The sequence below is a fragment of the Lactuca serriola genome, chromosome 6 (assembly GCF_051521515.1).
Source record: "Lactuca serriola cultivar US96UC23 chromosome 6, Lser_US96UC23_V15, whole genome shotgun sequence".
Taxonomy (NCBI): domain Eukaryota; kingdom Viridiplantae; phylum Streptophyta; class Magnoliopsida; order Asterales; family Asteraceae; genus Lactuca; species Lactuca serriola.
Genome location: NC_136413.1, coordinates 155,975,785 through 155,989,957, shown reverse-complemented (window position 1 = coordinate 155,989,957; position 14,173 = coordinate 155,975,785). Strand labels below are relative to the sequence as shown.

Genomic DNA, 14,173 nt, shown 5'->3' with positions numbered 1-14,173 from the left:
TCTCTAGCTGCTCTAAAGGTGTGATGCACTTCAGTAGGATCAAAAGCATACACCACCTGACAATGACAATGAGGACCTAATTTCCTAAAGAGTAACATGTACAAATCATGAAAATGAAAATAAATATAAATATAAAAGATCAAAAAAGAAAAACTAGTTATCCTGAAAGACCATATGTGCAATATTTTTTTCTCTATATTCTTGATAATACATATCTTCCAAACGGCTATATAAGGATTTGAAAAATTTTGAGAAACAAATTAACTATGAATGTACCTGAAGTTTTTTAACAATAACTGACATTACTTCTTCAGATGCTTTCTTACATTCCTGGAATGAGGAGTCCCCATATGCTTGGTGAAAGTTCAACATACAAAGCAAAAAGATAAGTGAATTGCATGGGTTCATAAGTATCTGATCTGACAAAACCCAAAAGAAAGAAAAGTTGATAAAAGAACAAAGAGGCCAACATCACCTCTGGAAATCCTTAAATCCTTGTCAAAGTATGTGGTCAAAAGCCAGGATTTTGTTCTTTCACCTGGGATTTTAATCTTAAGAGGAGCTTGACCTGAAATGGCACCTGCTAAACTTGCCACAACCTCTTGTAAAGGGTTCAGAGATTGCTATACAACTGACAAATTTATATTTTAGCCAAAAATCTCAACACTTTTCAGAAGTCTTACATTTGACTTTCTTTTTGGAGGCTGAAAACTCCATTCCTTAAATTGTACCTGAAAAGATCATGAAATATTTATTATAGATTTAACTTAATTTTCAACAAAGGGTAAATAGGTCATTTTCATGATATTGCTATAAATTAGTAGATTTTCAAAGTAGAATGTTGAAATAGGAAGAATTAGAAGTCAAAGTAGGGTGCTAACCTATAATAAACAAACGAATGGAAGTCTGCACATTTGTATTGTAAAAAAAATAAAAATAAAAAGGTACCTGGATTCTTGAGGGACTTTTGACTTCAGTGTTTGCAGATGCAGTGGAGGTGAAAGTAGCAAAAGGAGTGGAGAATGTGATGGAATTATCAATGGAAAGGGTGGTGGCAGAGATTTGTTGACAAGTCTTGTCAACCTTCAACAATAGAGTTGTGCCCACAGCCAGAAGTGGTAATAGCTCAGAAAATGCAGTGTACCTGTTAATTGTTATGTTACCACACTAACAAAATATGTTTCAGAACACAACAAGGGCAGAATGGGAAAATTTAGAAATTATGAGGAAAATGGTTGGAGAAAGAAGTAAACATGATTGCTAAAATAAATGATTAATAACTAAGTGAAGCAAGCGAAGTAAGAAGAAATAGGTAAATGGGGAAGGTGTTGGGTTTTGAGCATTCTAACACTTCCTAAGTGTACATGCAACCCTAAATACCTTGGATCTATGTTTTCTCTATTATACATGCAAATAAGAACTTCCAAGGTATTATCCTAATCTAGCATACAAAACAATAACTATAGCAAGATAGAATGCATACCTCTTTGATGTAGAAAGTCTTCATGAAGCTTGAGTGCCTAGTGCCCCAAGTGTGACACCTCAAATGGAATCACAATCATCAAAACACTTAGAATAACTTGAGAGAATTCTACACTCTTCAAAATCGGCTAGCCCTTTCTTCACTATCTCTAGTGGCCGATTTTTCCTCAATAATAAGATGCTTATATAGTTACACAATTAGGGTAAACTCTTAATTGTCATGGCTTTCCATTTCCTTGGATCCATGGGTACAAATACACCATGGAGCATCCATGGACCATCCTATGGGTTTTAGCCCAACTTGATTATCCATGGAGCATTAGCCCACTATACAAGTATGGATGATTTACACAATCAACCCATATATTTAATTAGTCTTCTTTTGATCACTTAATTAATCCTAGATTAATTCTTGATCAATACTAATTAAATAATCTTATTATTCTTATTATTAATATACTAGAACTTATAATATATTAATAACCATAAGTGTCTTATTTCTCTCATTCAAGTGCATGATGGTATGCAACCCAAATGGACCATGCCGGGTCGGGTCAAGTCTTACCAAATATAGTTATGGACTTAGACATTAATCCAACAGTCTCCCACTTGGATAAGTCTAAAACTATTATTGCGTATGACTTTAGGAACCAACTGGCAATCGTAGCTCTCAAAAGCTTCTGTCGAACTCTGACCTTGTAGATGAACTCTGACCTTTGTCAGTGACTTGTCCGTTAGATAAGGGATCATATATTCCTCCATTCTAGATATCATATGGACTGAGACATGGATTATAATCATTCTCTCTGTCCATTTGTTGTTTCCCGATTTCCGATTTATGACAACTGACTAATTGAACAAATCAAATCAGTCTTGGCCCGGCCGAGCACTTCCATTTGTCATCATCAAATCATCGAGGGGCCCACAGATATCGCTTTTATCCCGAAGGTAAAAGGAACAGATAAACTTCGACTCATATGGCTTGTTCTACTACTTGTTGAATCATACACAAAGGCACGTTTTATAGCACCGAGTTACCAAATGCGTTTTCGTGCTATCAATGTACTATCAACTCATAGTAACAACTCATATCTCTAGGTTTGAAGAATATAAGATATTATCGTCTCATGATCACTCGTGATAAAATCCATGAAGTGATTCCAATGAGCGCGGGTTGAATCCAATACTCAGAACTTATGAGCACTCATGATTGTTGTAGCCTTGTCCAACACCTTAGACCTCTACAAGCCAACCCATGACAGTCTTAATTCATATCTACTTCCAACATATGACCGACTGTGGATGGTTTGAATAACTTAGTCATTCCGGAAGAATAATCCAGTTTATTCGGGAAGTCAAAACATGCAAAGTGAAACACAATAATAATTGAATCCAATATGGTATCAACCCTTTGAACATAAATAAAACACCTTTTATTTATCACCATATGATTACACATTATTCATTGTACACTGTTTCAGCTATCAACTTTATTCTTGAATTTAAAACAATAGTTGTCCCATGCTCCAAGCATGTACACTATGTTTTTTTCAAAACACTAGTCATGCCACACACCAAGTATGCATACTATGTTTTTCTATGATCTTTACTTTGTGAACTAGATCAATTGAACATAACTTCAATGATTCTCTTTTCACACCCCCAAATCCTTACTGCAAATGCAAGAATTCCAAATTCATGCCATTTACTGAAATCTGTTAGATTCTAAACTTATATGCATTGATCCTCTCGCAATGATTATGCACAAAGTCATAAAGACTTGGCAACAATCATTACAGAGAATTCCAAAGGAGATCAACTCCTTGGAAATATCCTTCTTGCATTAAGTTTCCTTAATCTTACACAGATTGAAATTCTAACTCTGAAACATTTCCAGATTCCATTTTGACTATTACTTCTGATCAAGAGTTGCCTCCTTACAGATTATGTCAATATGGTCCTTCCAGAATTATCACTATACTTCCAACTGTCCTTGAGCAACCAATCTTTGGTAAACCTTAGATTGTCCTCGACAATTGTTTAATCCTTTTAGTCATATCCAGTTCTAAACCTTTTCCCTTCTTAATGCCCTAGGCATTTGGAAAATTTTAGATCGGATGAATATAGCACATGTAATCGATCCTATATCCGAAGCATATGGGACACGATTCATGATGTCTCACATAAAGACTAAACCAGTCTTTTGCTATAACATTTCCATTTCAATTTGCCAAGTTCTCATAATTTAGATTATGAAAAGGGATGCCGTAATCATAATCGAATTTTAGAACGCAAATAATGGACTCATATACAGAATTTCCTTATGTTGAGCCATTCCAACATGAAATTCATATATATATCCTTGACTAAATGATTAAAACCTCACGATCTAAGCTTATAGATTTGAGATGAAGTATAATTTCCTCTCCCTTAATTAGAGCAAAACAACTTTTCCCAATTGAAACCTTTTGTTTTCTCTAATTAACATTGCTAATCTTTTAATGCTTATCATAATTATCATGCTCCCACTAACATGATGATTATTAGCATAACACTTATGCTCCCACTAGCTTTGACATGTACTCAGAAATCAGCTGGACTTCTAGAAATCAATACTTCATTGACTTTCTTACCAAAGTTCAGATTTCTGATGCTAGATTGTTTTGATAAAGCTGTATCAAAATCATACACCTTCCCTTAGATAGCACACTTGTGAGTCTAAACAATTATGAAGAGGTATGCCGCAATCATAATGGTTAGACCTTTTTGCCACTTCTCACAAGTCCAGGTTAGTGTGCCGGTAAACCACACACGCTCCACTAACGACTTTAAGAATGCAAATATCACAATTGCTATCTAGCTAAAATCTACTTAGTGAAAGTGTTTCCTCACCATCATTTTCATGAATCGGAGAGAAACCTTATGACACTTAGATTTATATGGTGTATGAGTTCCTACCCATATGAATTTGTCAAAACCATAATCATAAGACAAAGATAATGACAACTCCAAAACCATATGGATTGAACACAATCTTAACTTCTTGCCACTTGGCAGCTCAAGGGCCTGCCATTGCTTCCAAGTTGTTATGCAACAAACTGAGAACTCTAAGAACTCATATGCAAAGCCAACTTTAACTGGAATGGGCACAGATATGTCAACACGATAGGTTATAAACCTCAAGTCGTGTGCTAGTGAAGAACTTTAGGTTTTATTCTTGATTAGTTCTTGAGACTTTCAAGACCTTTAAGACTCCCACTGTCCTCTTGACCTATAAGACTCCCTTGTCAAATATCCAAGAGATAGTGTGGATTCTAATCAAGACAAACACTTCACACAATTGGCCTTAGTTGGTCTTTGTTTTATCCAAAACATCACAACTTACCAATTTCAAATGTACAGGAGTAGAAAACTTTTACTCTTACATTTGACAAGTGTTTTAAACCTTCTTTTGAGACATGTCAGTCAAGTTACAATCTTGTAGTATGACTCTAATACTTGTATTGGAACGAAATATGACTCATCTTCTTGATTTAACCATTTCAACAATTCAAGATCCCTCTTCTTAGTCATAAGAATGCACTAAGATTTCCTTAGAGAACTAATTGTGCTATGGTTTCTTAATCATTAAGATGATCACAAAAGCTGATACTAAAGTACTCTCCCATCTTTTCAGATTTGAGAAACTTTTATCCTTCTGCCTAATTTGATTCTTCTTATTCGCTCTGCCATACATTGGAACCTTTTCCAATGTCTCAGAGTTACACTTAAGCTTGTAAGTATAATCATATTTACTGAGCTTTAGTAAACTATGACGAATAGTCTTATCAATCTTTTGTGGTGGACTTAATCAGTGCACAAGAATGTGTACTCGATCCCTTAGTCCTTCACTTGACTCACACATCCATGTGAACCAGTAATTAGTCTTAATTTTTCCAAAACTTGAAAGTTCTCATTCATCATGCTATATAACTTGCATGATTCCAAGTCCCGGTCCAAATGAAACTTGGGTGATGAGAATCTTTCCTTATTTGGTAAATCTAGACATTACCACAAATGAAAGAATCAATTTCATATTTCCACTCTTGCTCTTAATGGAATCATATAAGCAACAATTTTTCCTCAAAAGCCATTGTAAGGATATTTTAAAATAAATAAAATCAAAAAAAATTTTCTTTTATTTTAAAACTTTGCGGAAAAACTTATCCTTACAATCCATATGAAAACTTGTTGTTATCTATTCCTAAGCAATATCTCATAACTCCTAAGAAGTAGCTCAAGAATCCGATCTTCAAACTACGCGATAGAAAACCATCTACGCGATCAGATTCAGCATATTCTTTCTTTAAGTATCTTCACTTTTCTTTGATTCTTAAAACATCACCATGTGACCCAGTCACATCATGTATCAGGAATCTCAGAATAGAAACTTAACAGAGTTAGATAGTGGTCTTTACCTGAAGTAGAGTCAAACTTATTGACTTTAACATCCTTAGGTAAATTTGGCAGCTTCACAACCAATGCCCCTTCCTTTGGCAATATAAACATATGGACCCTTTGATAATGGTACAAGGGACTATCACAGACTTAGCTTTTCTCTTTACCATTTGGTCAACCGAGTTGACTATGGTTGATCCCTTTCCATTGGGAAGAGAATGCTTTACTGGATATCCGATGTCATCATTGTCAATGTCCATAAAGTTTTAGGAAGTTGATCTTAGCAAATAGATAAGATCATTAAGGGTCTTGTCATAGTCTGTTTCATAGGTGTCCCAAAGGAACTCACTATGTGACTTAGAAAGTGATTGAACCACCAACTTTCTCAAGACTTTGACACCCAACTCTCCCGGCTTGTCAATATGTGACTACATCTCCAAGATGTGTTCACACCTAGACCTTGCCTTGCCAATAGGGCTTGAGTGACCTTAAACTTTTCAAGAACTTGTGGGTTGGGGAGAATAATTGGAGGAGGTGAAAGAAGTATGATTTCCGAAGGACATCATCTTCATTTAGGAAACCTTGTTTCACTAGATTTGGGAAGATCATAGGTGTCTATTACATACATCTTTTGGGAGATATTCAAGATAGTTGATTTAAAGTCCTTAATATGACACCCAATATGAAATATTAAGGCTAGGACCCAACAAACTATTTTATAACTTAGAAGAGGTATGCCGTAATCCAAGCTATAAAATATTTGAAGGTAGGTGAATGACGATTCACCAATTTCCACCAAGATAAACGAAATGAATTATTAGGTTTTAATTGGTTTTGAAACTCCTAGATCTTTGAGATTCATTGAACTTTTCAAAGGCATGTTTCAATCTCGAGTGTGCCCTTCAGGTTTTGTGACTGGGATGCCGAGGATCACAAAACAAGGTGTGAAGTAACCATGCAAATTACTTGGTACCCTTAATAAATTACCCCTCAACCGATGTGCCGGTTAACCACACACGCTCCATCCATACTATGATAAATATTAAGTCACCCTTTACCTACCTTGTTAAGTCCAAGTTAGTGTGCCGGTTAACCACACACGCTCCACTAACGACTTAGACAAAGTGTAAAGTGTAATTTCATGGGTTAGCACCTTATTCACATTTTTCCTAAGTAACTAAGATTGGGTATTATTAAGAGTTTAGTTACTTAGTATTTTTCATTAATACTTTTAATGAAGGGAGAATTCTAGTCCTGTCAAACCCGTTCGGCTAACGACCCTCCACCAGTCAAGCAAGCGGTGGGTGAGAGTGGACACCCATTAAGTTGCCATTTTATAGGCAACAACCTTATACCCACCTTATAGACCGGCTTCGTGAATGAGGCGTACTAGCGGTAAGACTGACTTTACTCTTATACATATATATATTATTAACTTATAATATTATAAAGTATAAGGGTTGAATTTTAACTTTTAAAATTCTAAGGGCTAACTTGGAATTAAAGTATTCATAAGAGAAAACTTTACAAATTCCAAAACTTGAGGGCAAGTTTTGAAACTATTCAGAACTAATTAATTCCATAACTTATGTGTTTAAAGTAGTTTTAATCCAAAAACTCTTCAAGTTCCATAACTTGAGGACAAGTTATGGAAGACTTTAAACTAATAAAAGAATTAACTTTTCTTTATTTTATAACTTATGGAATTAATTAAGGTTACACCTTTTTTTTATTTTATTTTATTTTATTAAATGAAGAGACTCTTGGTCCTCCATAACTTGAGGACAAGTTATGGAGTCATAAAACCATTTAATTAGAACTAGACTCTTCATTTTTGTAACCTTTGCCAATTTTTATGAGTTTTATGATTCTTAAATGTGACTTTTCATATAACTTGAGGACAAGTTACAAAAACACATTTTAGAATCAATTCTTAGATTAATTTGGATTAACACCAACTTTTGTAACTCCAAAAAAACTTTGAATCAATTTTTTTTTAAAACCTTTTCATATCCATAACTTATGGAGGTTTCAAAAATAAAACTCTTTAGATCAAACTTTTAAAACTAATAAAATAATCATATTATTTTATCTTTTATTAAATTTGACCTAATTCAACTCATAAAGCAAATTATTCAAATTTTACAAATAATTAGTTTTTCACAAGAACAAGTAATTATCTTAAAATTTGACAAACTTCATGTTTTTTTTTTCCAACTTTGAAAATAAAATATTTGCATCAATATAACAGAAAACAACCCGTGGCTCTGATACCACTGTTGGGTTTTGAGCATTCTAACACTTCCTAAGTGTACATGCAACCCTAAATACCTTGGATCTATGTTTTCTCTATTATACATGCAAATAAGAACTTCCAAGGTATTATCCTAATCTAGCATACAAAACAATAACTATAGCAAGATAGAATGCATACCTCTTTGATGTAGAAAGTCTTCATGAAGCTTGAGTGCCTAGTGCCCCAAGTGTGACACCTCAAATGGAATCACAATCATCAAAACACTTAGAATAACTTGAGAGAATTCTACACTCTTCAAAATCGGCTAGCCCTTTCTTCACTATCTCTAGTGGCCGATTTTTCCTCAATAATAAGATGCTTATATAGTTACACAATTAGGGTAAACTCTTAATTGTCATGGCTTTCCATTTCCTTGGATCCATGGGTACAAATACACCATGGAGCATCCATGGACCATCCTATGGGTTTTAGCCCAACTTGATTATCCATGGAGCATTAGCCCACTATACAAGTATGGATGATTTACACAATCAACCCATATATTTAATTAGTCTTCTTTTGATCACTTAATTAATCCTAGATTAATTCTTGATCAATACTAATTAAATAATCTTATTATTCTTATTATTAATATACTAGAACTTATAATATATTAATAACCATAAGTGTCTTATTTCTCTCATTCAAGTGCATGATGGTATGCAACCCAAATGGACCATGCCGGGTCGGGTCAAGTCTTACCAAATATAGTTATGGACTTAGACATTAATCCAACAGAAGGAACTTGAAATTACCTTTAGAATGCTTACAAGGAGAGAATTCGAAAGGCTTAAAGTAGTATAAAGAAAGGGTGGGGCTATAGAACAATTACAGTTTCCTTTTAGTTCGCTTAGGTTATTTATAATTATAATGGAATGACTTGATGGATGTGGGGTAGATTTAAAATAATTATCAACAAAGGGTAAATAGGGCATTTAACTTAACCTTTAAAGACTCAAGATTCTAGTAACTCAAGATAGAGTCAGGAGAAAGATACAGCTAACGCACAGGTTCAACCTTGACTCTCTAATTGAACAATTTTACTCCTCTAAGTGGCTAAGGATAACAGCATGAAGGTGTTGGCAAAAACATGTCCGATTAATCAAGACTAAGTGGAGAAATCTAGATTTCTAAATCTGGAATACAGGTAATATGGAGCCTTCATTGTAAGTCTTGAATAGCATAGTGATATGTATATACACTTTATACCTGTAGAGAGAAATTTTTTGCCTCTGACATGAAATGGGTTCAATTAAATTATAAATATAACCCAGATTTTGGTACAACATTAAGAGATAAAAGAAGAGAGAAAATATCTAAGGGATACAATTTCAAGATGAGATGAGAGGGCGTACAAGAAGGTTCATGGACTGATCAGCATCGAATGAGGTGGTGTTAATGATGTCAAGAGTGGTGAATCTTAATGTGGTCCTGGTGGGAACAGAAGTCTGAGAAGCTCGATAGCAGATCCCAAGTTCTCTTTACCTTATCATCATCTACCACCATTTTTCTCTTTCTCTCTAGTCCCTCTTAACTCTTAACTCTGTTTGTTCTCCTAAACCATACTCAATTAGATATCTTCTCTGTAGTGTAAAGTGTAAACCCTTCTTCAAACCCTATTTACTAAGTTTATAACTTCCTCTGTTATCTGCGAGTACCAAAATGTAAACATAAATACCAACAAAGTAAACAACAAATCACACAAAAACAGGAATAACTCAAATCAACTGCTTAATTCTTAACAACAATGTTATTTGGAGAAGATGAAGATCTTTTCAGGTAGTATAATACCGGGCGGTGGGCAACCGGGCCACAACGCATAGCACACGTCTATAGGTCCCAAAACATACCTTTGACGAATAGCGGTCGGTGGAGTAAGTCGATGATGGTTATTGAGAGGTGTCGAGATAAAGATAAGGTAGGGCTTGTAAACCAAAACATACCTTAATCGTACTTTGGGCTTCTAAAGATGAGCAGTCATTGCAGTCTTCGGTGAGGTAACCAGATCCCAAGGTCACTGGTGGAAAGAGATGAGTCGAGTTCGCCAGTGTAAAGAGATGACCTAAGGACGCCAACAGGAGGTGAGGGAGCGAATATTATAGAGAGCACTCTTTGAAAAAGCCCTAGATAATAGTCCCAACAACGGCGGGGTTTTCAACTTTTCTATTTTTTTGGTAATTCCTTTTACCACTGCTACTAAAGATGAAGATGTTAGAAGAAGATGTGCGTTTCATTAAAAAAAATAAGCAACATGATTTCACGATACACTTTTTAAGATAGGTGCCCTCCGGCTTTTTTTACACTAATTTTACGGCACGCAAAAATGCGCGTCCTAAATCCTTCATATTTTGGAAGAACTGGAATTATTTTTAGGGCACACAGTTTTGCATATCATAAAACATTATGTGTCATGGTTTACGTGTCATTAAAGGGTATTTTTCTAGTAGTGATGGTTATCCGCTCCCACTTCTACTTAGGTATTTTTGGTTGTTGTAGCAAACCCGAGGACTTTTGGTATTCTACCTTGACCTTGGTGCAAGTCAGGCACTTTTACACATAGGTAGCAATTTCTGCCTTCATGTTTGGCCACCAATAAAATTTCTTAAGGTCTAGGTACATCTTGTCTGAACCGGGATGAATAGATTATTTGGTCTTGTGAGCCTCGTTCAAAACAACGTCTCTATACCCACCGAACTTCGGTGTCCAGATCAGATTTCTAAGATAACGAGCTCTATTACCCTTGACTTCCAGATTTTTATCCATTCCTCTCAAGGATTCACCTGTGACATTTTTAGGTTTCAAGGCTTCCAGATGAGTCTCTTTGATCTGCGTGGATAGGTGTGAATGGATGGTCATGGTTAATGATTTTACTTGGCGGCCCGAGTATTATTTTCAACTGAGGGCGTCTGCTACTATGTTGGCCTTGCCTAGATGATAATGAATCTCGCATTCGTAGTCATTTAGTAGCACTACTCGTCGTCTTTTCCTCATGTTGAGATCCTTTTGGTTGAAAATGTGATGTAGACTCTTATGGTCCATGAAAATTGTGCACTTTGTACCATAAAGATAGTGTCTACAGATTTTCAAAGCAAACACCACTACTCCTTATTAAAGGTCATGCATGGTGTAGTTCACTTCGTGAGTATTAAGTTGTCTTGAGGCATAGGCAATGACATTTTCTCATTGCATGAGCACACACCCAAGACCCTGCTTTGACGCGTCATAGTAGACCACAAAGTCTTTCGTCCCTTCTGGGAGAGAGAAGATCCAGGCGTTGCATAGGGCTTGCTTTAGTGCGTGGAAGGCAGCCTCTTACTCACCTTCCGAGTTGAAGGTTACTCCTTTCTGAGTCAAGGTAGTGAGTAGCTTAGCGATTTTGAAGAAATTATAAATGAACCTCTTGTATTATCCAGCAAGACCTAAAAATTGGCAGATCTTCGTCGGTGTTCGTGGTGCTTTCTAGTTCTCAATTGCCTTGATTTTGGAGCGGTCCACATTGTATCCCCTCTTTGCCGATCACATGACCTAAGAAGTCCACTTCTCGGATCCAAAATTCGCATTTGGAAAATTTTGCATATAGATTTTCCGTCCTCAACATCTCCAGGACTTGTCGTAGGTGTTGATTATCCTTTACCTTACTTCGTGAATAGACCAACATGCTGCCGATGAAGACTATCATAAATTTATCTAAGTAAGGCAGTAATACACAATTCATCAGGTTAATGAACAGTGCATTTGTCAATCCGAAAGGCATCACCACGAACTCGTAATGACCGTAACGTTGTTTTGGAAACATCTTCCTCCTGGACTCGCAGTTGGTGGTAACCCGACCTTAAATCGATTTTTGAGAAGTAGAATGCTCCCTGAAGTTGGTCGAATAGGTCATCGATTCAGGGTAGGAGATATCGATTTTTTATGGTGAGTTTTTTCAACTCTCGATAGTCAATGCACATGCGAAAATATCCGTCTTTCTTCTTAACGAACAGGACTTGTGCTCCCCATGGTGAGAAGCTTGGTTTGATGAATCCTTTGCTCAGCAGTTCATTTAGTTGACATGACAATTCTTGCATTTCAGCAGGGGCAATTCGATATGGGTACTTGGCTATGGGGGTGGCTCCACGAATTAAGTCGATTATGAACTCAACTTGTCGTACCGGAGGTAATCCCGAAAGGTGTTCTGGGAATACATCGGGAAATTTACAGACTTCTTGAATATCCATGATATACTTTACCTCGTTCTTCTTTTCAACAACGTGTGCTAGGAATGTGTGGTAGTTCTTGCGCAGGTAGGTCTGATCCTTGATGCAAGAGATGATTTTTAGACTTGTGCTAGGGTTGTCACCGAAGATGACGAGGGTTTTTTTATTTGGTAAGTTGATTCGGACGACTTTTTCATAACATAAGATATCAATGTGATGAGGACTTAACCAATGCATACCGATGATAACGTCAAAACTCCACATTTTAATCACCATTAAATCGATTTGAAAGGAATGATTGTTTAGAGTTAGAGTGCACCCTATATACACGTCTTTAGTGCTTTCAGTTTTACCATTTTCCATTTCTACTGTAAATAATCCATTGAGTGATTGTGGTTTTTGGTTGAGTGTGTGTTTAAATTTGTGGCTCACGAAACATCTCTCCGCACCACTATCAAAGATTATGCATGGATATGAGTTATTGAGAAGGAACGTAACGGCAACCACTATGGGGTCCTTCAAGGTTTCCTTGTGCCTTAATGTCAGAATCCTTCCTATACCCCCAGCATTCCTGCTATTGGATTTTAGGCATTCCCTCCTGAAATTCCCAATGTCCCCTTACCCATAGCATGTTCGGCTTGCTCCGGTATTTGTCGTTGGGACGGCCTGTTGGGCTGGCTCCTTACAAAAATGGATAGTGTTACTTTTCTTGTTGTAATTTGTGCAATGCATTTCCTGACAAGCTCTAACATGGTGGAAGTTGCACTTGTTACATTTGGGTAAAGTTCCAGCATATTGTTTTGTTAGTTCTGGGGCGGCCATGACAGTAACAGTGTGGGCTGCCACTATTTGTTGTCTCTTGGCAGGCTCTTATGTTGATTTGCCCTTCCTCTAGTTCCAGGGTCTTCTTTTGTTGTCACTCCCTTTTGCTTGTTCGGGAATAGCCGTCATAAAGCCCTAGCGGACTCCATGATCCACAAGCGTTCGTGCAAAGCGTTTGACACTATCAAAGGTGGAGGGGTTTGAAGATACCACGTTTCCTTGAATCTGGGGAGATAGTCCCCAGATGTAACGCTCCACCTTTTTGCTTTCCGGGGTGACCATCCCGGGACAAAGTACCGCCAAGTCACTAAATCTGGTCGTATATGTTGTTAAATCGGAACCATCCATTGTGAGGTTCCGGAGTTCTTGCTCCAGCTTTTGGACTTCGCCCCTTGGGCAATACTCTACTACTATCATGAAATTTAGGTCCTCCCAGCTAAAAGCGTTGGCCACAGGGAGTGTTAATGATTTGACCTGGCCGTTCCACCAGGAGAGGGCCCCGTCGGTGAATGTGCATGCTGTGAATTTGACCTTACTCTCTTTCAGACAAGCACTTATTTTAAACACTAACTCATTTTTCTTAAACCACCTTGTCAAGAAGATGACGCCTCCGTCACCGTATAATGTTTTGGGTTTGAAGTTCAAGAAGTCCTTATACGAGCGTCCTCTTGATCGACCATGGTTGTCGCCTTGGTTAGAACTATTAGTACCAAATCCAGCCCTATTGGTACCGTTTGAGCTAATTTGTGCTATGGCAGCAGTTACAGTGGTTGTTACCATAGCTTGAAAGACTACATTATCCATCGATGGGGGTGGTGCCGGTGGTGGTGGTGGTGTCGCTGGTGTGCTGTTGTAACGCATGTTAGATTTGCGTGGTGGCATTTTTCTACCATAAAGTTTGAAGATGAAACAATGATGAGTTTTCAATAGTGGTTAC

At 36.8% G+C, this 14,173-nt stretch overlaps 1 protein-coding gene across 1 annotated transcript; it reads right to left on the bottom strand.

Moving 5' to 3' along the window:
* Nucleotides 1-404: 404 nt before the first annotated feature.
* LOC145060291 (plastid lipid-associated protein 3, chloroplastic-like) lies at nucleotides 405-13,236 on the bottom strand. The gene is given in 3 exon segments (XM_079007984.1): nucleotides 405-731; nucleotides 949-1,144; nucleotides 13,037-13,236. Coding segments are annotated over 3 exon segments (723 nt in total).
* Nucleotides 13,237-14,173: the final 937 nt, after the last annotated feature.